Source organism: Coregonus lavaretus (assembly GCF_964263955.1).
Source record: "Coregonus lavaretus genome assembly, chromosome: 1".
NCBI lineage: Eukaryota > Metazoa > Chordata > Actinopteri > Salmoniformes > Salmonidae > Coregonus > Coregonus lavaretus.
The window spans coordinates 25959912-25984819 of record NC_139988.1 but is presented as its reverse complement, the minus strand read 5'-3'; the positions used below and the strand labels follow the sequence as shown (position 1 = coordinate 25984819).

General features: G+C 41.9%; 1 protein-coding gene across 1 annotated transcript; it reads right to left on the bottom strand.

The window, feature by feature from the left end:
* Positions 1-10128: 10128 nt before the first annotated feature.
* LOC311132898 (uncharacterized protein) lies at positions 10129-16358 on the bottom strand (the record flags this gene model as incomplete). The annotated part of the gene is made up of 5 exons (XM_084166266.1): positions 10129-10284; positions 10735-10812; positions 13953-14018; positions 15342-15570; positions 16315-16358. 5 exons carry the CDS (start codon positions 16356-16358, stop codon positions 10129-10131), a joined length of 573 nt encoding a protein of 190 aa, XP_084022392.1.
* Positions 16359-24908: the final 8550 nt, after the last annotated feature.

Genomic DNA, 24908 nt, shown 5'->3' with positions numbered 1-24908 from the left:
AGGGGAAACATTTAAATGTCTTCGAATGGCTTAGTCAAAGCCCAGACCTCAATCCAATTGAGAATCTGTGGTATGACTCAAAGATTGCTGTACACCAGCGGAACCCATCCAACTTGAAGGAGCAGGAGCAGTTTTGCCTTGAAGAATGGGAAGAAATCCCAGTGGCTAGATGTGCCAAGCTTATAGAGACATACCCCAAGAGACTTGCAGCTGTAATTGCTGCAAAAGGTGGCTCTACAAAGTATTGACTTTGGTGGGGTGAATAGTTACGCTTCTGTTTTTTTGTCTTATTTCTTGTTTGTTTCAAAAACAAATTTTAATTCCAGGTTGTAAGGCAACAAAATAGAAAAAATGCCCATGGGGGTGAATACTTTCACAAGCCACTATTTTATTGTGTTACTTTTTTCAAACTTTAGTTTATTTAGTAAATATTTTCTTAACTCTATTTTCTTAAAACTGCATTGTTGGTTAAGGGCTTTGTAAGTAAGCATTTCACAGTAAGGTCTACACCTGTATTTGGCGCATGTGACAAATAAAATGTGATTTGATTTTGAATTAATAACTTCACTATGCTCAAAGGGATATTCAGCGTCTGCTTTTTTATTTTTACCCATCTACCAATAGGTGCCCTTTGTGAGGCATTATTAAACCTACCTGGTCTTTTTGGTTGAATCTGTGTTTGAAGTTCTCTGCTAGACTGAGGGACCTTACAGATACAGTGGGGAAAAAAAGTATTTAGTCAGCCACCAATTGTGCAAGTTCTCCCACTTAAAAAGATGAGAGAGGCCTGTAATTTTCATCATAGGTACACGTCAACTATGACAGACAAAATGAGAAGAAAAAAAATCCAGAAAATCACATTGTAGGATTTTTAATGAATTTATTTGCAAATTATGGTGGAAAATAAGTATTTGGTCAATAACAAAAGTTTCTCAATACTTTGTTATATACCCTTTGTTGGCAATGACACAGGTAAAACCTTTTCTGTAAGTCTTCACAAGGTTTTCACACACTGTTGCTGGTATTTTGGCCCATTCCTCCATGCAGATCTCCTCTAGAGCAGTGATGTTTTGGGGCTGTCGCTGGGCAACACGGACTTTCAACTCCCTCCAAAGATTTTCTATGGGGTTGAGATCTGGAGACTGGCTAGGCCTCTCCAGGACCTTGAAATGCTTCTTACGAAGCCACTCCTTCATTGCCCGGGCGGTGTGTTTGGGATCATTGTCATGCTGAAAGACCCAGCCACGTTTCATCTTCAATGCCCTTGCTGATGGAAGGAGGTTTTCACTCAAAATCTCATGATACATGGCCCCATTCATTCTTTCCTTTACACGGATCAGTCGTCCTGGTCCCTTTGCAGAAAAACAGCCCCAAAGCATGATGTTTCCACCCCCATGCTTCACAGTAGGAATGGTGTTCTTTTGATGCAACTCAGCATTCTTTGTCCTCCAAACACGACGAGTTGAGTTTTTACCAAAAAGTTCTATTTTGGTTTCATCTGACCATATGACATTCTCCCAATCCTCTTCTGGATCATCCAAATGCACTCTAGCAAACTTCAGACCGGCCTGGACATGTACTGGCTTAAGCAGGGGGACACGTCTAGCACTGCAGGATTTGAGTCCCTGGCGGCGTAGTGTGTTACTGATGGTAGGCTTTGTTACTTTGGTCCCAGCTCTCTGCAGGTCATTCACTAGGTCCCCCTGTGTGGTTCTGGGATTTTTGCTCACCGTTCTTGTGATAATTTTGACCCCACAGGGTGAGATCTTGCGTGGAGCCCCAGATCGAGGGAGATTATCAGTGGTCTTGTATGTCTTCCATTTCCTAATAATTGCTCCCACAGTTGATTTCTTCAAACCAAGCTGCTTACCTATTGCAGATTCAGTCTTCCCAGCCTGGTGCAGGTCTACAATTTTGTTTCTGGTGTCCTTTGACAGCTCTTTGGTCTTGGCCATAGTGGAGTTTGGAGTGTGACTGTTTGAGGTTGTGGACAGGTGTCTTTTATACTGATAACAAGTTCAAACAGGTGCCATTAATACAGGTAACGAGTGGAGGACAGAGGAGCCTCTTAAAGAAGAAGTTACAGGTCTGTGAGAGCAAGAAATCTTGCTTGTTTGTAGGTGACCAAATACTTATTTTCCACCATAATTTGCAAATAAATTCATTAAAAATCCTACAATGTGATTTTCTGGATTTTTTTCTCTCAATTCGTCTGTCATAGTTGACGTGTACCTATGATGAAAATTACAGGCCTCTCTCATCTTTTTAAGTGGGAGAACTTGCACAATTGGTGGCTGACTAAATACTTTTTTTCCCCACTGTAATTATATGTGTGCGGTACAAAGATGAGGTAGTCATACAAAAATCAAGTTAACCACAATTATTGCACACAGAGTGAGTCCATGTAACTTTTTATGTGACTTGTTAAGCATATTTGTACTCCTGAACTTATTTAGGCTTGGCATAACAAAGGGGTTGAATACTTATTGACTCAAGACATTTCAGCTTTTCATTTTCTATTCATTTGTAAACATTTCGAAAAACTAATTCCACTTTTACATTATGGGGTATTGTGTGTAGGCTAGTGACAAAAATTATAAATGTAATCCATTTTAAATTCAGGCTGTAGCACAACAAAATGTGGAAAAAGTCAAGCGGTGTGAATACTTTCTGAATGCACAGGGTATGTCTAAAACTCATGAGAACAATCTTTGTCAGGATATTTCGCATATGACAAATGAAAACATCACAACAATGAACATCTCATTACAGTGTCAGAAGGAGTGAATAATACATTGTTTAGTCATTCAATTAGACACAGTAATTAGTCATCAGCAAAGTTATGTTGCTTTCCAATGTGGCCACCAGATGTTTGTTTTTTTTTCCTTTAGGGGGTTAGTTTGGATTTCCAGATGCACAATAACAAGCATTCTCATTGATTTTGGGATAAGTGTAGTTTATTGCTAAGGGGACAAAACAAAAATGTATACTCACATATTTAGTTTCACGTCCCAATGACCTTGGCAATGATGTGTACCGCTACATGTGGGAAAAAACAAGCAGAGAAACCCACATAATGATAACTTTATGAGAAGACGATTCCTGGTAAGGTCAGTTTATTTAATTACTCTGCTGTTTATTTGTTGTAATTGTGATGGTAATTGTGTAAGTAGACTGTCATGACCCTGCATGTCACGTTTTAATATTTGGACTATCTTGGTCTTTTTAATCCACCTTGTGTGACATCCTGTGTAGCCATATTGACCAGTTATCGACCAGTTAGAGGACCATCTAATTTCCAGTTGTATATGTCCACTCGCGCATGGAGGTCTGTATGGAGGAGTGGGCCAAAATCCCTGCTGCAGTGTGTGCAAACCTGGTCAAGTCCTACAGGAAACGTATGATCTCTGTAATTGCAAACAAAGGTTTCTGTACCAAATATTAAGTTCTGCTTTTCTGATGTATCAAATACTTATGTCATGCAATAAAATGCAAATTAATTACTTAAAAATCATACAATGTGATTTTCTGGATTTTTGTTTTAGATTCCATCTCTCACAGTTGAAGTGTACCTATGATAAAAATGACAGACCTCTACATGCTTTGTAAGTAGGAAAACCTGCAAAATCATCAGTGTATCAAATACTTGTTCTCCCCACTGTAAATGAAAAAATTATATCACAGTAAATATACACATTTAATTAGCATTACAGAGTTTAAACAGATTTGACAAATTTGCAATAGAATACATACCTTATATGGATCTGGCAGTTTTCTCTCAACAGTGGCATATGGTTGTCGGTTGTAGGTTGCCTAAATTTTTTTTTATATCAGCACATAATGTTGATGTACTTAAGTTTTTTCATATCATCCAAGTGTCAACTTGCTGCACAGAGAATTCATCTTCCTTTAGCTATAAAGTCTTCATGTGGCTTTGATGACAAAGGCCTTTAAGACTTCTGTAAAGTACTGAAGACATTTCAAGGGGCAGACAAAATGTTGAAAATAATGATTTGTCTCTTGATGTAAGATTCATAAAGTTCAGTGCATATAAATTTAACTTTATGAAACATTCATGACTGGTTTTGTTATGAATCCTGATAGAGTTACTGTCTTATCATGCAGTCCCATTCCCCAGACAAAGCTGTCATGTTGTTTACATGCTGAGATACTTCAATAAGTTGTTGTAATAATCAACTTTTTCCAGATATAGACTATTACCTATAACATATTACATTCATCATAGCTCATTAAAGGTCCAGCTTCAGACAGGAAGAGGCATTGATTATGCGGCCGCCTATGGCGGCAGATTGACAGCATTTTCAAAGATAAATTGATCAAGATGCACATCCAACAATACTTAAAACCTCACATAATTCCTCCCAAAAACAATGACAATTTCTCTCAACCAGTGTCATATGGGCTATTTAGGTGAACGCTGATGCCGCCCTGTAATAAGCAGTGCCCACTTTGTCAAAAGCAGGGGCGCAAAATATTTCGCTTCTCCATTCCCAGCACACCTCTCCAGGGTGCTGTTGAAGAGATGCATCGCTGCAGCGCTCCACCAACATTCCATCAAAAAAATTATCGAACATAAATCATGTAGCAGATATAGGATATGGTATAAAGAGTATGTGGCCTTTTCTGTAGCCTACAGGCTGGAGATAATTTGTATGACAATGTAATGAGACGGACACTTTTTACATCATGCACATTTCTCCGATCAAATAGCCTAAACTAAATGGCGCCCAATCAAATAAAAAAAGAACTGATTTGTTAGCTAACACCATATCCTAAACACAGGGCAGGTCAAAATAAAATGGACAATATGGAATGGACAATCAGGCTACTCACAACTGATGTCCAGGAGTTTCACCACGTGGGCTAAATTGCCATGATCAGTGGTTTCAAGTTTGTATCCATGCATTTAAATATATATATATTACGTTTAACCTTTATTTAACTAGGCAAGTCAGTTAAGAACAAATTCTTATTTACAATGACTGCCTACACTGGTCAAACCCGGACGATGCTGGGCCAATTGTGCGCCGCCCTATGGGACTCCCAATCACGGCCGATTGTGATACAGCCTGAAATCGAAGCAGGGTGTCTGTGGTGACGCCTCAAGCACTGAGATGCAGTCCCTTAGACCGCTGCGCCACTCGGGAGCATCACTCGGGAGCTGATCATAGTGAAAAAGAAAATACTTCTGCATTTCAGGATTTGTAAACACATTGATTCTCATTGCAAAAAAAAAAGATTCTCATTGCATTGGCTCAAGATAACTCCTGATAAAGTTGGGTAGCAGACACTCAGAGCTTTAATAACCAAATTGATTAGTCACTGGAATCAGGACTAATAAAGCCAATGCAACGGCCTGTTTTACAAACGGTAGGCCTACCACATGGATGGGCATTCATTAAATTCCATTGCGGGACAACACTGTAGGCTACACTGCAGTAAGCATGAACCGACGCTGACGTCTTCTTTCGGTCCTGTCCAGACCGGATGTATTTTTTTTGTGATGCCCGGACCGACTTGAACCAGTCATAGATGATTTGGTTCAGATTTGGTCTGGTCTGAACCAGCCTTGATTTGGCCAAAACATAGACTTCTATATTTGGTTCAGATTTTGGTTCAGATTTGGTGCAGTCAGGACCGGTCTTGATTTCAACGTCACCGGACTAGATTTTTGGTCCATTACGGACCAAATCTGAACCAATCATAGACGTCAATGTTTGGTTCAGATTTGGTCCGGTCTGGATCGGCCTTGATTTGGTAAAGAAATAGTCTTCTATAAATGACGTCTTTTCAACTTTCATTCAGAACCAAAAATGAACCTGATTTCAGCGTCCGGAAAATGCATCTTTCTAATTTCATTCAGGACCAAAAATGAACCTGATTTCAACATCTGGAAAAGACGTCTTTTCACCTTTCATCCAGAACGTAAAATGAACCTAACTTCAACGTCTGGAAAATACGTATTTTATATGTATTTTCAACTTAATTTTGCTTACTGGGACTAGATTTGTGGGGGTATAGGAGAGGGTAATTTTTTGGTCTCGCCTAGGGCGGCAGAACGGCCAGGCCCTGGCCTGGGCATTGAGACTCGGAGGGGGTGGAACATCCCCACCGTGAGGGTTTCATAAAATCCAAAATCATCCACAGGTCTCCACTCAAAAAACTTGAACAAATCCCCTTCTCAAACATACCTCCTACCCTGAGTGCATCTGTGTAGCAACAAACTGTTGTTGTTGTTGTTCCCTATTGTTCCAACTGGTTTTCATATAAATACAGGGTATCTCTAAAACTCATGAGGACAATCTTCGTCAGGATATTTCCATTCATTTATTTTCAAAGAACTTCTCATTACTGTATCAGAAGGATTGAATAATACATTGTTTAGTCATTCAATTACAGACAGTAATTACTCATCAGCAAAGTTATGGTGCTTTCCAATTTGGCCACCAGACGTATATTTTTGAAGCCCATGAAAAAAAAAAAATCCTTTAGGGAGCAAGTTTGGATTTCCAGATGCACAATAACAAGCAATCTAATTTATTTTGGGATATGTGTAGTTTACTACTAAGGGGGAAAAAAAAAAAAATGTATACTCACTGTGACACTCTGGCTCTATGGACTTTGAATATTGAGCCAGGGTTGTTCATTTTCATGTGTTTGGGTGTATTTCATTTGGTGGTGTTGGGGATGGGTGAGTTTCATTTTGTTTGTGTTGTGGTGATTGGTCTATGACTCCCAATCGGAGGTAACGAGTGTCAGCTGTCGGCTCGTTATCTCTGATTGGGAGCCATATATATTCTGTGTGTTTTCTCCTTTGTGTTGTGGGTTATTGTTTCCGTGTTGCTGTTAGTCTGTATCAGTATTTGAACTTCACGTATCGTCATTTGTTGTTTTCTTCGTGGTTGCTTTATATAATAAAGTCATCATGTTCACTCGCAACGCTGCGCATTGGTCCGCTCCTTCAGACGATCGTGACACTCACATATTTAGTTTCACGTCCCAATTACCTTGGCAATGTTGTGTACTGCTACATGTGGGGAAAAAGCAAGCAGAAAACCCCCAAATAATTAGAACTTTATGAGAAGACTATTCCTGGTAAAGTCAGTTGATCTAATTACTGTGCTGTTTATTTGTGGTAATTGTGATGGTGATTGTGTAAGTAGACTGTCATGACCCTGCATGTATCATGTTATGCATTCCTTGCTTGGCTCTGTGATGAAGGCCTGTACTGTACTGTGTCTGTGTGCTAGTTCTCACTCACACACAACACGGCACAGGCACCGCTCTCTGCTTTGAGGCAGATTAGATTATTTTCCTCTCATAAAGACTAAATTCAGTCCACTGCCAATTTTCTAAACACATGTAAGCCAAACCAGATGGAAAATATCACATCACTCTCCTATTTTGATGATCGGTAAACAATGATAACTTTGGTTTGAAGTAGGATAATTACTCTGTTTCTTATGGCTGTATATTTGCTAACAGAACTCCTCTGTTTTGATTGGTTGGTTTCCTTGCCTCTTACAGGGATTCTCTCTCCATTACTTTTTCCATCCACTAGTTTGTTGAAGGTATATTTGATAAGGTGATAACAGAGAGAAACATTGGTCATAGTCTATGTGGTGTACTATCCATGCAGTACTGTCCCTCCTGTAGCTCAGTTGGTAGAGCATGGCGCTTGCAATGGCAGGGTTGTGGGTTCGATTCCCACGGGGGGCCAGTATGAAAAATGTATGCGCTCACTAACTGTAAGTCGCTCTGGATAAGAGCGTCTGCTAAATGACTAAAATGTAAATGTAAAATGTTATGTCACGTTTTAATATCTGGACTATCTTGGTCTTTTTAATCTACCCTTTGTGACATCCTGTGTAGCCATATGGAAGGCATTATCGGCCAGTTAGAGGACCATCTCATTTCACATGATCTGTATCCGACTACTCGCACACACACAGTTGGAATAATGTATACAGCCTTAAAGGGACATTATGTTACTGTACCTGTATCCAACGAAATTAGATTATTTGAGTTTTAGCTCATTCACAGAGATTTACAGACGTAAAGTGATACATGTTTTCCATTGTGCTTTAGATAGCTAAAATAAATAGGTTTTCATATTGGCAATCACATTATTGCTTTTCAATAACATGATAAATTGAACAAAGCCTGAGTTAAGAGATTAAATACAGTCGTGGTCAAAGGTTTTGAGAATGACAAGTATTGGTCTTCACAAATGTTGCTGCTTCAGTGTTTTTAGATATTTTTGTCAGATGTTACTATGGTATACTGAAGTATAATTACAAGCACTCCATAAGTGTCAAAGGCTTTTATTGACAATTACATTAAGTTTATGCAAAGAGTCAATATTTGCAGTGTTGACCCTTCTTTTTCAAGACCTCTGCAATCCGCCCTGGCACATTGTCAATTAACTTCTGGGCCACATCCTGACTGATGGCAGCCCATTCTTGCATAATCAATGCTTGGAGTTTGTCAGAATTTGTGGGGTTTTGTTTGTCCACCCGCCTCTTGAAGATTGACCACAAGTTCTCAATGGGATTAAGGTCTGGTGAGTTTCCTGGCCATGGACCCAAAATGTCGATGTTTTGTTCCCCGAGTCACTTAGTTATCACTTTTGCCTTATGGCAAGGTGCTCCATCATGCTGGAAAAGGCATTGTATGTCACCAAACTGTTATTGGATGGTTGGGAGAAGTTGCTCTCGGAAGATGTGTTGGTACCATTCTTTATTCATGGCTGTGTTCTTAGGCAAAATTGTGAGTGAGCCTACTCCCTTGGCTGAGAAGCAACCCCACACATGAATGGTCTCAGGATGCTTTACTGTTGGCATGACACAGGACTGATGGTAGCGCTCACCAAGCTTTTTTCCGGATGCCCCAAACAATCGTAAAGGGGATTCATCAGAGATAATGACTTTACCCCAGTCCTCAGCAGTCCAATCCCTGTACCTTTAGCAGAATATCAGTCTGTCCCTGATGTTTTTCCTGGAGAGAAGACACCAGGCCCCGATTCTTGACACCAGGCCCCGATCTCGCAGCTGAATCAACTTTAGGAGACGGTCCTGGCGCTTGCTGGACTTTCTTGGGCACCCTGAAGCCTTCTTCACAACAATTGAACCTCTCTCCTTGAAGTTCTTGATGATCCGATAAATGGTTGATTTAGATGCAATCTTACTAGCAGCAATATCCTTGCCTGTGAAGCCCTTTTTGTGCAAAGCAATGATGACGGCATGTGTTTCCTTGCAGGTAACCATGGTTAACAGAGGAAGAACAATGATTTCAAGCTCCACCCTCCTTTTAAAGCTTCCAGTCTGTTATTCTAACTCAATCAGCATGACAGAGTGATCTCCAGCCTTGTCCTCGTCAACACTCTCACCTGTGTTAACGAGAGAATCACTGACATGATGTCAGCTGGTCCTTTTGTGGCAGGGCTGAAATGCAGTGGAAATGTTTTTGGGGGATTAAGTTAATTTTCATGGCAAAGAGGGACTTTGCAATTACTTGCAATTCATCTGATCACTCTTTATAACATTCTGGAGTATATGCAAATTACCATAATAAAAACTGAGGTAGCAGACTTTGTGAAAATCTATATTTGTGTCATTCTCAAAACTTTTGACCATGACTGTACATGCCTATGAGACATTTACAAAGACTGCTCATGTAAAAGGGATAAATAAATAATATAACACATCCACTGAACAGTAAATATGCAGTAGTGCCATTAGGGCGTAGACTCTCTTAAAACCAAGAGAGACACTAACAGTTTTGTACCAGCATTAGTATGGTGTTTAAATGAAAATGTATTTGTGTGACTTACATTTATTTTGTATATATACCTTGTAAGCATTTGTATCTGTCATGTGTGAACGTTGCTGTTTATATGTTTACTATATACAGTATATTTATCTAATCCAACTTACCACATCTGAAGTTACTTCTGGAAAAATAAACGTATTCTATTCTATTAGATTATATTATATTCTACATATTGCTGTGAGTGCTTCTTACATACATTTGGTGCGCCTTTGTCCTTTGATTCCCTGGGATATGCGAGGGTAGGGAATGTTAGGCACTGAAAGTTGGCAAAAGTAATCATAAAAGAGAACACTTCATTTGATCTCTGCCGTTTTGGTTCAAGTGAGTGCAGGTCAGTACAAAACTCTCCATTGGAATGGGGTCCTCTAACACTTGGTCTATGACAGAGTACAGTTCTTCTGACTGCTGTCGCAAGTGTGCAGGGGAACACATCTGTAGAGAGAACCAGCAATTCAATCTGCATTCTCGCAGCACATAGGCAAGGCTATAGTAACTTTGTAATAAAACTATGACCTATATCATCAAGCTACTATAGATAGTCCTGCAAGATATGGTTTGGAGGATCACTTAAAAGAGAAATTAGCACTTTAGAACGGACTAAATTGTTTTCCGCTAATCATCTGAGGGACTGCTCAAAAACATCCATTCAGAACACTTCAGCAAAAGCATTGGACTTTTTAAAAGTACAGATGCTTAGTTTCCTCAAAGGGAAATACATTTAAATGTGAATCAAGAAAATGTATAACGAACATTTTTCTGGTATTTTTATGTGGTAGTTCACAATACTTTAAGGTTCATAGAATATATGTACAAAATGATTTATGCTACAAGTACATGGTGTCTTAGGAATCTGAGGTCACACTGTACTGTACTGTTCTGTACCTCCGCATGTGTGTCCTCTTTCATACACCTGTCCAATGGGCCCTGTAAATCTCCTTTATCTACTTGATCATCAATTGCCTGTGAAAGCAATATAGATTGAGATGGAAACATCGACTGACATAACATACAGTACAGTACAGTACAGGACAGAATGCAGAGATTGGCTTTTGTTCCCTATTGATTTGGGAAATGTTCTGGTTTAATGCAGGTGAGGGAATGAAAGCACATTCAAATACTGTATTTTAAAAAATCTGCGTAGTTCTATTCCTTTGTGAAGTGGGCCTCAAGTGGTCCTGTATGGCTCAGTTTGTAAAGCATGGCGCTTGCACTGTCAGGCCACCCATACATAAAACATATGCATGCGTGACTAAGTCGCTTTGGATAAAAGTGTCTGCTACATGGCATATATAGTGAGTTAGAAAAGTATTGGGACAGTGACGCATTTAAAATTATACAATGACTATCAGGTTAAAATGTAGACTGTCACCTTTAATTTGAGGGTATTTACATCCAGTTCGTGTGAACCGTTTTGAAATTACTGCACTTTTTGTACACAGTCCCCCCATTTTAGGGGACCAAAACAATTGGGACAAATTCACTGATATGCATATTAAATTAGTCAAAAGTTTGTTTTGGTTGTGTTTCAGATTATTTTGTGACAAATAGAAATGAATGGTAAATGTATTGTGTCATTTTGGAGTCACTTTTATTGTACAGTCGTGGTCAAAGGTTTTGAGAATGACACAAATATTAATTTTCACAAAGTCTGCTGCTTCAATTTTTATGATGGCAATTTGCATATACTCCAGAATGTTATGAAGAGTGATCAGAAGAATTGCAATTAATTGCAAAGTTCCTCTTTGCCATGAAAATGAACTTAATCCCCCAAAAAACATTTCCACTGCATTTCAGCCCTGCCACAAAAGGACCAGCTGACATCATGTCAGTGATTCTCTCGTTAACACAGGTGAGAGTGTTGAAAAGGACAAGGCTGGAGATCACTCTGTCATGCTGATTGAGTTAGAATAACAGACTGGAAGCTTTAAAAGGAGGGTGGTGCTTGAAATCATTGTTCTTTCTCTGTTAACCATGGTTACCTGCAAGGAAACACGTGCCGTCATCATTGCTTTGCACAAAAAGGGCTTCAAAGGCAAGGACATTGCTGCTAGTAAGATTGCACCTAAATCAACCATTTATCAGATCATCAAGAACTTCAAAGAGAGAGGTTCAATTGTTGTGAAGAAGGCTTCAGGGCGCCCAAGAAAGTCCAGCAAGCGCCAGGACAGTCTCCTAAAGTTGATTCAGCTGCGGGATTGGGGCACCACCAGTGCAGAGCTTGCTCAGGAATGGCAGCAGGCAGGTGTGAGTGCATCTGCACGCACAGTGAGGCGAAGACTTTTGGAGGATGGCCTGGTGTCAAGAAGGGCAGCAAGGAAGCCACTTCTCTCCAGGAAAAACATCAGGGACAGACTGATATTCTGCTAAAGGTGCAGGGATTGGACTGCTGAGGACTGGAGTAAAGTCATTTTCTCTGATGAATCCCCTTTCCGATTGTTTGGGGCATCCAGAAAAAATCTTGTCCGGAGAAGACAAGGTGAGCACTACCATCAGTCCTGTGTCATGCCAACAGTAAAGTATCCTGAGACCATTCATGTGTGGGGTTGCTTCTCAGCCAAGGGAGTGGGCTCACTCACAATTTTGCCTAAGAACACAGCCATGAATAAAGAATGGTACCAAACATCTTCCGAGAGCAACTTCTCCTAACCATCCAAGAACAGTTTGGTAACGAACAACGCCTTTTCCAGCATGATGAAGCACCTTGCCATAAGGCAAAAGTGATAACTAAGTGGCTCGGGGAACAAAACATCGACATTTTGGGTCCATGGCCAGGAAACTCCCCAGACCTTAATCCCATTGAGAACTTGTGGTCAATCCTCAAGAGGCGGGTGGACAAATAAAAACCCACAAATTCTGACAAACTCCAAGCATTGATTATGCAAGAATGGGCTGCCATCAGTCAGGATGTGGCCCAGAAGTTAATTGACTGCATGCCAGGGCGGATTGCAGAGGTCTTGAAAAAGAAGGGTCAATACTGCAAATATTGACTCTTTGCATAAACTTAATGTAATTGTCAAGAAAAGCCTTTGACACTTATGGAGTGCTTGTAATTATACTTCAGTTTACCATAGTAACATCTGACAAAAATATCTAAAAACACTGAAGCAGCAAACTTTGTGAAGACCAATACTTGTGTCATTCTCAAAACGTTTGACCACGACTGTACATAAGAATATAATGTTTTTAAACACTTCTACATTAATGTGGATGCTACCATGATTACAGATAATCCTGAATGAATCGTGAATAATGATGAGTGAGAAAGTTATTGTAGTGGTGAGAGGTTAGCATGTCTTGGGGGTATTTACAAAAGTTACCATAGCTAAATCAATGAAACAAGGTTTTTGTAATCCAATGAAGCATTTATTTTCTGTTCAGTCTTCATTGGTAAAAGCGATTGAGGCTGTCAGGCATTTTGTAAAGAGTTCCATCTTCTACTTTTGTCCTCAGTCCAAAGCATATCAACCCCGTCACAAGCACAATTAAAGGTAGACTATTTCTGTATATACAAATAAATTAATTCAAATTCTGTTCTTTCCAAGAAGCATTTCTATTATTAGAAGCATGTTATTCCTCTATTTTACAGATTAAACAGACTCATTTTACCCACTCAAAATGCTTCCATTTCCCCTTAACTTGTTGCCCCAAAATCAGAATACACTGTTGAACTTAAAGGGGCAATCAGCAGTTGCTACATCAATTTCTTGTAATGATATGTACCCGTTGATTCTTGAAGAATATAACTTAGAAATGCCTCATGAGCTTAGTTCAACTGTCGTACCCCATCAGAACCCAAAATATAAGCTTGTTTAACTCCAATGTTTGTAAACAAAGTAAATGTAAACAAACGCTATATAGCCTCAAAAACATGGTCAAAACTATCATTTTTATATCATGGATGGTCAGTCCTTACATCCATAGCTCTGTCTATAATTTTGAGTGGTTACATTTCTGTAGCCCCATCGCTCAGCTTTTTACCAAAACAGGGGTGGTGATTCAGTTTGTTATTGTCTCTACTGCTGATTTCCACTTTAAAGAGATCCAAGTTAGGTGCAAGAGATATTGGGATTACAGCAGAAACGTCTGTCGACTGTGCTCACCTGCTGGTCCAACAGAAGAGTGTTTGTGGGAATTGCAGTGAGGGCTTTGTAGCTGAACTTGTGTGGCTAGAGTTGAGAGGGAAGGGAGGAGGGACATGAAAAATAAAAAAACTAATCTTATTTATAGTGATATTCCCAGGTTGGACTAGGCTAGAAATGGGTTTCCTTCCAAAACGGTGTATACATTTAAAGAAATGTTGGTAAATTAACTTTTATTGTTTAAAGAAATTATGACAGAGATGGTGAAAAAACACAATCTTTTTTTTTGGTGCAAAACGCTATATATCCACCTCACTCTCAGAGAAATAAGTAGTACTACTAGGTTTTACACAGTCAAATGTAACAAATAACTGAGCTTTGAGTGTAAATGAGAATTTAGAGCTTGTACAAAGTTCTTGTTAACTGGTTTAGGTTCAGCAGACAGTGAGTCGAGTGTTGAGTTTGATGAGGTGTTAACTGGTTCAGGAGACGAGGATCTGAGCTTTGAGAATTGTGTGTACAGAGGTTGACTTGCAGAGGTCCCTTGGTTGTGAGCTGGGTTAGGAGACAGACATTTAAGTATTGAGCATGATGAGTACAAAGGAGGACTTTAATCTTGAGGTACAGAGGTCCCCTGGTTGTTACCTGGTTTAGGCTCAGGGGACAATTAGTTAAAGCTTGATTTAACTGAGTTGTTGAGTGGCTCAGGAGACCAGTATCTGGTTCTCGGGGGTGATGAGTATAGAGGGTGGACTTGGTAAACAAGAAGTCATGCTGTTGTCAGTCCGCTAGGGACTTTTTCTCATGTATTAAGTGTGTATGCTATTCTGTATTATTTAGTTAGCTAGGAAATAAATAATTAAACCAATTTGCGTAGTGCTGAATCATAAGTAAAGCTGGGGTTCTTGCAAATCCAAGAAGTCTACGACCGTTCAGAATGACGACTGATAAGAAGTAATGATTAATACGTTGACTGTTATATACATATTGATATGTAAAGACCTTTGGAATTTAATCCAGGAGATGGTAACTCTATAAACAACTTGATTTGGTGCCCCAAATCCTAATGAGTTAATTGTTACATGATTAATTTAATCGAGTAACTATTAAACATAGTTGATTCGATAAACAGTCATCATATTAATGAAAGTCACAACAACTGGTTTAGGGAGGTTCTGAGAGAACGGTTGAGACAATGATGGGACTGGTGGAGACAAGGCTTCCATAAGAGGGGGAGGTGACACTTGCAGAGATTATTCCATTGTTTGATTTCAGTTCATCCGAGTGTCTGAATGGTGGGCTATGAGGGCCAACCATTCTCCATGAGGTGGAGAGTTCCTTAGACTCTATGGATGGGGGGGTAGTGACATATCTAGGGGACTCTAACACGAATCCATCCCTGTGACTGACGTTCTGAGCTGGGCTGTGTACGGAGGCTGAGGACTGGGCTCTGGATGAGGACACCTCCAGGGGAATCAAGGCTACGCTGGAGGCTGCAGAGCAGGCATTACAGGACGTCCCATGGTGAATGGGCCAGCAGGGGGAGTAAGAACTCTGTAGAGTCCGAGCGGAGGACAGGACTGGCAGGCGGTCCTTCCAGAAGATAGCCGTTAGCAGGGAGAGTCGCATGGGAGGGGGCCTGTGGTGGGAGCGAGGGGACAATGGACAGGGGGACGAGGAGGGACTTTCACAACAAGATGGTGGACTAAACTGGAGCCAGGTTCTAGGGAGTGCCTCTTAACTTGCACCACAGAGGGGGTGAACATGCCAGATCTCACTGACGAGCACGCGGACACCACACGGCAACAAAAGACAGGGGACGTCTCAGAGGACATTTGCAATGCAGACCAGCTCCTATCTTTGTCCCAACTGTCAGAAAGGATGGATTCCTGACTCTGACTCATTGAAAAAGCAGAAGTGGCAAACATTTGATTAATTGTTCAGCTGTCTTATTGCTTGGGGGTAGAAGCTGTTTTGGACCTAGACTTGGCGCTCCGGTGCCACTTGCCGTGCGGTAGCAGAGAGAACAGTCTATGACTTGGGTGACTGGAGTCTTTGACAATATTTTGGGCCTTCATCTGACACCGCCTAGTATATAGGTCCTAGATGGTAGGAAGCTTGGCCCCAGTGATGTACTGGGCCATACGCACTATGCTCTGTAGCGCCTTACGGTCGGATGCCGAGCAGTTGCCATACCAGGCGGTGATGCAACCGGTCAGGATGCTCTCGATGGTGCAGCTGTATAACTTTTTGAGGATCTGGGGACCCGTGACAAATCTTTTCAATCTCCTGAGGGGGAAAAGGCGTTATCATGCCCTCTTCACGACTTTCTTGATGTGTTTGGACCATGATAGTTTGTTGGTGATGTGGACAGCTCTCAAACTGCTCCACTACAGCCCTGTCGATGAGAATGGGGGCATGAACCATGTTGCTTCATCTTTGGAATGCCCAACAAGGGTGAAGGAAAATGAGGTGGCTAAAGTCAGGGCCAACCAGAACATATCATATACAGCAGCTGTCAAGAGGGTTGAGGAAGCGAATAGTTCGCTGCAGGCGGCAGGTTAAGAAGGTAAATGTTGTGTTCTTTATTGATATGGTGATCAACGGCACTGCCAACGTGGAGAAAAAGTCTAGAAAGATGGACATCATTGTGGATGTGGCAGAGCGGTTTCTGGGATTGGAGGACTTCTCGGCGAAGGAGTTACATGAAAGGCTGTCACGAGCCATACTACCCTCTCAGGCCCCAGAGCCGGAGTTGGGAGATATGGAACTTTGAAGGACAGAAGAAGTGGGTGACTGTTTTTCTTTTCTTTTTTTTCTACTATTTTAGTCCCCATGAAGTATGGTTTTATTTTTTACTTTTAATACAGTAGTGGGTGGCAATACAACTTTGTGGATGTAGTCCAACCTAAAACCCCACAGAAGAAGAACTTATTCCAATGTCTGCCTGCCAGCTGAAAATCTTTGCCAGTGTGTGTGTGTGTGTATAGGCAACCTGCCCTTCTGAAGCATAGGCCACTGTAGCCTACTGACGTTACAAAATTTGAGAGGATTTTAATTAGAGAAGAATGTATTAACTTTTTCAAATGGTAGTTAAGGATACCATAGTTATCACGTTTCACATTGGATTTATTAACTACAAAAAGGTACAATGTTTTTTAATTATGGTGCCGCACTGCACACACAAGCTTGTTAGCTAGCTAGTTAGCTCTGGACCAACGTTAAAGGGGGCTACACACTTTACGCAAATTACGCAAATGCAGCGTAGTTTTCTTCGTACTTTTGTGCTGCAAACATTTTGGAACTAACCGTATATGACGCTTAGTCACTCTGTTTGCGTAGGGTGTGTAGGGCCCTTAAGCCAACTCTTTGAAGTTCAAAGACATTCAAAGTTCCTCCATAGAAGCCGCTCCTCCATAGGTATAATTCTGTGTGCCCAATTCAGATAATGCATGTCATAACAAGATGCCCAGAACTTCAAGCCAAGCCTCCTCCTCCTCCTTCCCCACACACAAAATGTAAGTCGCATCTCACGCTTGCTAGCCCGCTCCATAGTAAGCTGCTCTATCCACAATGATTGGTGAAGTAATTTAATGTTGAGCTAAATGTAAATGTTTTTTTTGTTCGAACCGGTTCAGAACTTTATTTTGCAGGTCAGAACAGTGGAACAGAACGAAAAAAAATAATGGTTCCTGAATGAAATGATTGGAAAATAATTTTGGTTCCAACCCCTGGTCAAAACAAGTCAAAGTAGTCAGTGGTTTTTGTCTGGTCAATACTGAAAAATAATTTTTCTGTCCATACATCGATACAGGTTGATAATTATTAGCAGATAATAAAAAGGTCCAAACCAACCAAAGGTCACAGCCATTGAAACATAATGAATTTTGGAAAATTACTGGAAAATCTGGATTGGAACTAACGCTTTATATATTTGTTTGTCTTTTGCATTACTATGTACAGATTGAATCTCAGAAGGTATGTTCTCTAATTTAATAAGTACAAGCAAAGGTCAAAACAATTGGAACAGTATGAATTATGGCAAGTAGGGTTGGAACTAAAGCTTCTGATCTGACATTTGCTTGTCATTTGCATTACTATGTTAAGATTGAATTTCAGAAGCCATGTCATTAAAATTGTCACAAATGGAAGGGAGTCAAGTTGTTAGCCTTGACAAAACAATGTTATTATAAAATATTCTTGCCCCACTTCTATATCCACATTTAAAAGGTACTACACTGAGTGTACAAAACATTAGGAACACCTTCCTATATTAAGTTGAACCCCCTTTGCCCTCAGAACAGCTTCAATTAGTTGGTGTTGAAAGCGTTCCACAGGGATGCTGGCCCCATGTTGACTCCAATGCTTCCCAACATTGTGTCAAGTTGGATGGATGTCCTTTGGATGGTGGAACATTCTTGATACACACTGAAAACTGTTGAGCATGAAAAACCCAGCAGCGTTGCAGTTCTTGACACACTCAAATCGGTGCGCCTGGCACCTACTACCATACCCCGCTCAAAAGCACTTAAATAAAATGGTTTATTGGCCACAAAATCTAAATTCTCAGCACATGAAACCCATTGAAAACATGTGGTTTGATTTGAAGAGGGCAGTCCATAAGCTCAGACAAAGGATATCAAGGATCTAGAAGGATTGTGCATGGAGGAATGGTCTAAGATCCCTCCCAATGTGTTCTCCAACTCAAAACATTTTAGAAAAAGGCTCAGTGCCGTTATCCTCGCAAAGTGAGGTATTGAAATGTATTGAAAACAGGGGTGTCAATAATTTTGACCCCTACCTTTTTGAGAACAGAAATTATTACTTGTTAAACAAAACATATTAATCTGAGCGATTGTATTTGTCACGCCCTGGCTCTGGGGACACTGTTATGTTGAGCCAGGGTGTGTAGATCTATGTGTTGTATTTCTGTGTTGGCCAGAGTGGTTCCCAATCAGAGGCAATGAGTGTCAGCTGTGGCTGGTTGTCTCTGATTGGGAGCCATACTTATAGAGGCTGTTTTCCCACATTAGTTGTGGGATCTTGTTTCTAGTTGGTTTGTGTTAGACCGTGAAATGTCACGTTATCGTTTGTTTATTTTGTCGTATAATCGCTAAATAAAGAGTATGTTTGCCTGCAACGCTGCGCCTTGGTCCTCATCTGTTCCCGACGATCGTGACAGAAGATCCCACCAAGACAGGACCAAGCAGCGTGAAGAGGAGAGAGGATGGACCTGGGATCAGTGGAGTAGGAGTCTCGACTGGGCCCAGCCAAGTGAAGAGCAGAGAGGCTGGTCTATGGAGCAGTGGATTAAGAGTCTCGACTGGGCCAAGCCAAGTGAAGAGCAGAGTGGTTGGACTTTGGAGCAGTGGGGTGAGAGTCTGGCGAGAACTAGGGAGGCCTGGTCCACGGGGAGGAGAGACACCCAGAAATTTTTTAGGGGGGGCTCACGACGTGGACGTCGGGGCAGCAGGAGGCCGCGATAGAGCGGTCCAGCGGGTTGGCAGAGGAGGCCGCCAGGTTACGGGGGCCACTGGTATTAAAGGGGAAGGAAAGTGTGGAGGCACGGCGAGAGGTACTGGGGTGTGTTACCAGTCCGGTCCGGCCCGTTCCTGATCCCTGCATAGGGCCAGTGGTGTGTGTCCCCAGTACGGTCCGGCCTGTTCCTGTTCCTCGCATCGAGCCTGTGGTGCGTGTCGTCAGCCCGGCCCGGCCTGTTCCTGCTCCCCGCACCGAGCCTATGGTGCACGTCGCCAGCCCGGCCCGGCCTGTTCCTGCTCCCCGCACCAAGCCTATGGTGCGCGTCGCCAGCCCGGCCCGGCCTGTTCCTGCTCCCCGCACCAGGCCAATGGTGCGCGTCGCCAGCCCGGCCCGTCCTGTTCCTGCTCCCCGCACCAGGCCAATGGTGCGCGTCGCCAGCCCGGCCCGTCCTGTTCCTGCTCTCCGCACCAGGTCAATGGTGCGCGTCGCCAGCCCGGTCCAGCCCTTTCCTGCTCCCCGCACCAAGCCAATGGTGCGCTTCGCCAGCCCGGTCCGGCCCTTTCCTGCTCCCCGCACCAAGCCAATGGTGCACGTCGCCAGTCCGGTCCGGCCCGCTCCTGCTCCCCACACCAAGCCAATGGTGCGCGTCGCCAGCCCGGTCCGGCCCGCTCCTGCTCCCCACACCAAGCCAGTGGTGTGCGTCGTCAGTCCGGCACGGCCCGTGCCTGTTCCCCACACCAAGCCAGGGGTGTGCGTCGTCAGTCCGGCACGTCCCGTGCCTGTTCCACCGGTGCCTGGTCCGGCACCGGTCAGATGCTTCACGCCGGAGCTAGAGCAATCCGCTCCACCAGTGTGCAGTCCAGCTCCGGCCAGCGGGGTCAGACCGGACCAGGGGTACTTTGGGGGGTTGGAGAGGGAGCGGGGATCAGGCCCGGAGCCGGATCCGCCGCCTAGGCGGAGTGCCCACCCGGTCCCACCCCTGTGGTATTTGGTTGACGCGGTCGGAGTCCGCGCCTTTAGGGGGGGGTACTATCACGCCCTGGCTCTGGGGACACTGTTATGTTGAGCCAGGGTGTGTAGATCTATGTGTTGTATTTCTGTGTTGGCCAGAGTGGTTCCCAATCAGAGGCAACGAGTGTCAGCTGTGGCTGGTTGTCTCTGATTGGGAGCCATACTTATAGAGGCTGTTTTCCCACATTAGTTGTGGGATCTTGTTTCTAGTTGGTTTGTGTTAGACCGTGAACTGTCACGTTATCGTTTGTTTATTTTGTCGTATAATCGCTAAATAAAGAGTATGTTTGCCTGCAACGCTGCGCCTTGGTCCTCATCTGTTCCCGACGATCGTGACAGTATTAGTATAAAATAATATCATTACCAAAGAAATGTGACCATACAATATAGCTCAATACATGAATTATTTATTTTATACAGTCATTTTTAATAATCTTTATCAAGGGTGTCAATAATTTTGGATCCCACTGTACACCTCTGCATTTACCTGCCTAAGAAAAGGACATTGTTCACAAAATGGACACAAACATGGCATAGGTCAAACACATTTTCTATTTCTTTCTGATCTGATGAACGTGTGACATTTCACTTGACATTTGAAGTAGCTGTATTGACTTAAACACAATTTCCTCCTCTTCAGTTGGTGCATTGTTAATTATGTTTGACCTTGCAGTGGAAGCAGCTGAGGGGAAGATGGCTCATAATAATGTCTGGAACAGAGCAAATGGAATGGCATCAAACCATGTGTTTGATGTATATGAAACCATTCCACTGACTCCGCTCCAGTCGTTACCACGAGCCCGTCCTCCCCAATTAAGGTGCCACCAACCTCCTGTGTTTGACAGGGGCATTATCTGAAATGTAAAACATGCTTGTATTTATGTGTAGAAATTGATGAGAGAGCACACAAAAGTGGCTGAAGGAAGTGGGTGCTTAGTACCTCATTTGGTTTTCTTGTAAGTAGTCCTGTTTTCTCAGTCTCAGAGACCGTGCTTTTAATTGCCAATGTCTTCAGCACCGGCACAAACGTATAAGACAGAAGCTTGGATGAGACTTCTTCTTCTGAGACCTGTAAATGAGAAAGGAACAAATTGTTTGATTATTGCACAAGTTTTTCTTCTCATCTTATGTCCATGATGATCTTCACATTCAATAACAATTCAAATCAAATGAAATGAGTTTAAAGTTAACCTAGATTGCTGTAGCACATTAGTAATACACCTATCGTGATTAGTTATACCTATAATGTATTTATTTTTACAGTTTAAAAAGACGTTGCAATGGAGTAAAGAAATCCTGAGATGTGGTTTACCTTCTGCCTGCTTCAGTTATTCTGGTCAGAGCTGCATGAAATAAACCCAAAGCTGCTCAAGAGAATAATGCAGAGTGTTTTTCCAAATTACTTTTGGGATGTAGTCCTCAAAATGGAATGTATCAGAACAGAAGTTTCATTCAGACTGTATGAATATGAAGGAGGGTCAAAAGAGTCCTGCCCTGTTCACATTTTAAGAGCTCACAGTTAACAATTGTTGGCTGACTGAGGAAGAAACAGAGAATATATGTAGACAAGTGAATTTTCTTCCACAATTTAGAAAGAAAAACATGTTCTGTATTATCTAACTATGTCAAATGAAATAAATGTATATTCGTTCTATGGGTCTCCCTTTTATCCATCCAATGAATCTGTTCACTTACACCAGGGGTGTCAAACGTCCGGCCCGCGGGCCGGATCAGGCCCGCAAACGGGTTTAAACCGGCCCGCGAGATGATTAAAAAAAATTAAAAAATCAAAAAATCAAAAATTAATAATACTTTTGTAAAGTATAAAAATGCGCTGCAATTTTTCAATAAAATAAACTGCTGTTCCAATTGCGTCCACTGGATGGCGCAATAGCAATTGTGTTAAGCAAGCAAACTGTTTATACCGGGGCAGAGCAAGTAGGTCAAGCACGTGCAGCCAATGAGCTACTTTGTTTTGCCCGCGATATTTATTACGGCTTCTACTTTTAACATTATGTGCTTTGGCACCCTCATTGCCCCAATATGTCTCTGTCAAAAAAGAGAAAAGTGGACGCAGAGTGCAGAGTGTTCCAAGAAAAATGGTCATCCTATTTATGCTGAAAGAATATAACCTTCGTCGCCACTATGTGAGTCTTCATGCCGACAAATATGACAACTTTCAAGGACAGCGGAGATGAGAGATGGTGAATGAACTGTTTGCGGGTCTGAAGAAACAGCAGTCTGTGTTTACTCACAGCCGAGACATCAGTGACGCTGCAGTGAAAGCTAGCTACCTCATTGCTAATGAAATCGTAGTGGCTTCAAAACCATTTAGTGAGGGTGAATTTGTAAAAACATGCATGATGAAGGCAGCGGAGATTGTGTGCCCTGAAAAGCGGCAGGCTTTTGCAAATATCAGCCTGACAAGAAACACAGTTGCAGACAGGATTTCCGATCTTTCAGTGGATTTGGACAGCCAGTTGAAGCAAAAAGTAAAGTCATTTATTGCATTTTCGGTTGCAATTGATGGAAGCACGGACATTACAGATGTTGCACAACTGGCCATTTTCATCCGCGGAGTTGATGACACATTGACCGTCACCGAGGAGTTCGTGGAGTTGGTGCCGATGACAGATACAACGACAGCAGCTGATATTTTTACCGCACTCGTCGGCGCGCTGGACAGGGTCGGAGTGGACTGGTCCCGCGCTGTCAGCCTGGCTACAGATGGTGCGCCCTCAATGATCGGGAAAAAAGCAGGCGTTGTGACAAAGTTCAGAGAGAAAGTGCAATCTGCAAATGGAGGATGTGATTTTTTGACTTTTCACTCTATTTTGCACCAGGAGGCTTTGTGTTGCAAGTCATTAAAGATGGATAACGTCATGAAGGTGGTCATCCAAACTGTTAATTTCATCCGATCCAGAAGCCTGAATCACTGTCAGTTTGACAGCCTTCTCAGAGAGAAAGACCACATCTATGGCCTGCCATACCACACTGAGGTAAGATGGTTAAGCCGAGGTGCTGTGCTGAGGCGTTTCTTTGATTTACGAGAAGAAATTGAACAGTTCATGGAAGAAAAGGGCAAACCAGTGTTAGAATTTCATTCCGCAGAATGGATGCAGGACCTTGCATTTATGGTGGATGTTACAGAGCACCTGAATAACTTCAACAAACAGCTGCAAGGGCGCAACAAAGTTGTCACGCAGTATTATGACAGCATACGTTCTTTCAAGTTGAAGCTGTCATTGTGGGAGACGCAACTTGCCGGTGGTGATGCAGCTCACTTCCCCTGTCTGAAAAATGTGTGCGCGACCCAACATGTGGCAGACATGAAGCGGTTCAAAGATAAAATAATGGGACTGTTACGGGAGTTTGAGCAACGCTTTCAGATTTATGTTTATATGTTTTTATGTTGATGTGCTATTGTTTTTAATTGTTTTTATTTTATTTGTATATTTAACCTATTCTTGACTCTGTGGTTCTTGCACTTGTTTGGGGAACAGGATTTCATTATTTTTATCTACATTTCTGCCTGAGAAATGACACCCTGATATAGTTCTGTGATCTGTGAAACAGTTCTGTTAATCACTGAGGCATTGTGTGTTTGTGTGTTCTTTTTCTTTAGAATTTTCAAATAAACTTGACGTGTTTTATGATTAATAGTGATATTGTGCTTGTACTATTTTGGACACACTGTCCTCAGGCTCCAGCTTTATGTTGTATGTTGATCGTATTAAAACAAAGAAAACACTCTGAAGTTGTTGTTTTTAAGTTATATATACCATGATTTTTCCGGTCCGGCCCACTTGGGAATAGATTTTCCTCCATGTGGCCCCTGAGCTAAAATGAGTTTGACACCCCTGACTTACACTATAACTTCACAACAGCTTACTAAATGATGAAGAAGTGTGTGTAGCCTACAGTATTTATTACAACTGAACAAAGACTATGAGTGTTCAATATTTAAGCATCGTACTTGTACTGGATCATACATTTTTTTTAAATGAATGTAAAGTAAATGGTTACAGTCCCTTACTAACAGTTAAGAGAGATGGATCATGCTGGTATAAATAAATGGCACCACAATCAATGGTCTTTCATTTAATTAGGTAGCACAATGACGCCATGCTACAAACTCGCTTATTAGGCCAAATTAGAGAATTGGCAAAAGAAAGACACTTAATTTCAGCCCGGTTGCCAGCTTTATTAGTCATTTTTCTGAATTGACACAGATTTTGTATATTACTATGCTACATATAAGTGCTGACAAAATACTGTAAGCTTTTGCAAACTTGCAGTTGACTGCATGCAGCACAGTACATGGCCAGAAGTATGTGGACACGCCTTCAAATTAGTGGATTCGGCTATTTCAGCCACACCCATTGCTGACAGGTTTAGAAAATCGAGCATACAGCCACGCAATCTCCATAGGAAAACATTGGTAGAAGAATGGCCTGTACTGAAGAGCTCCGTAACTTTCAACGT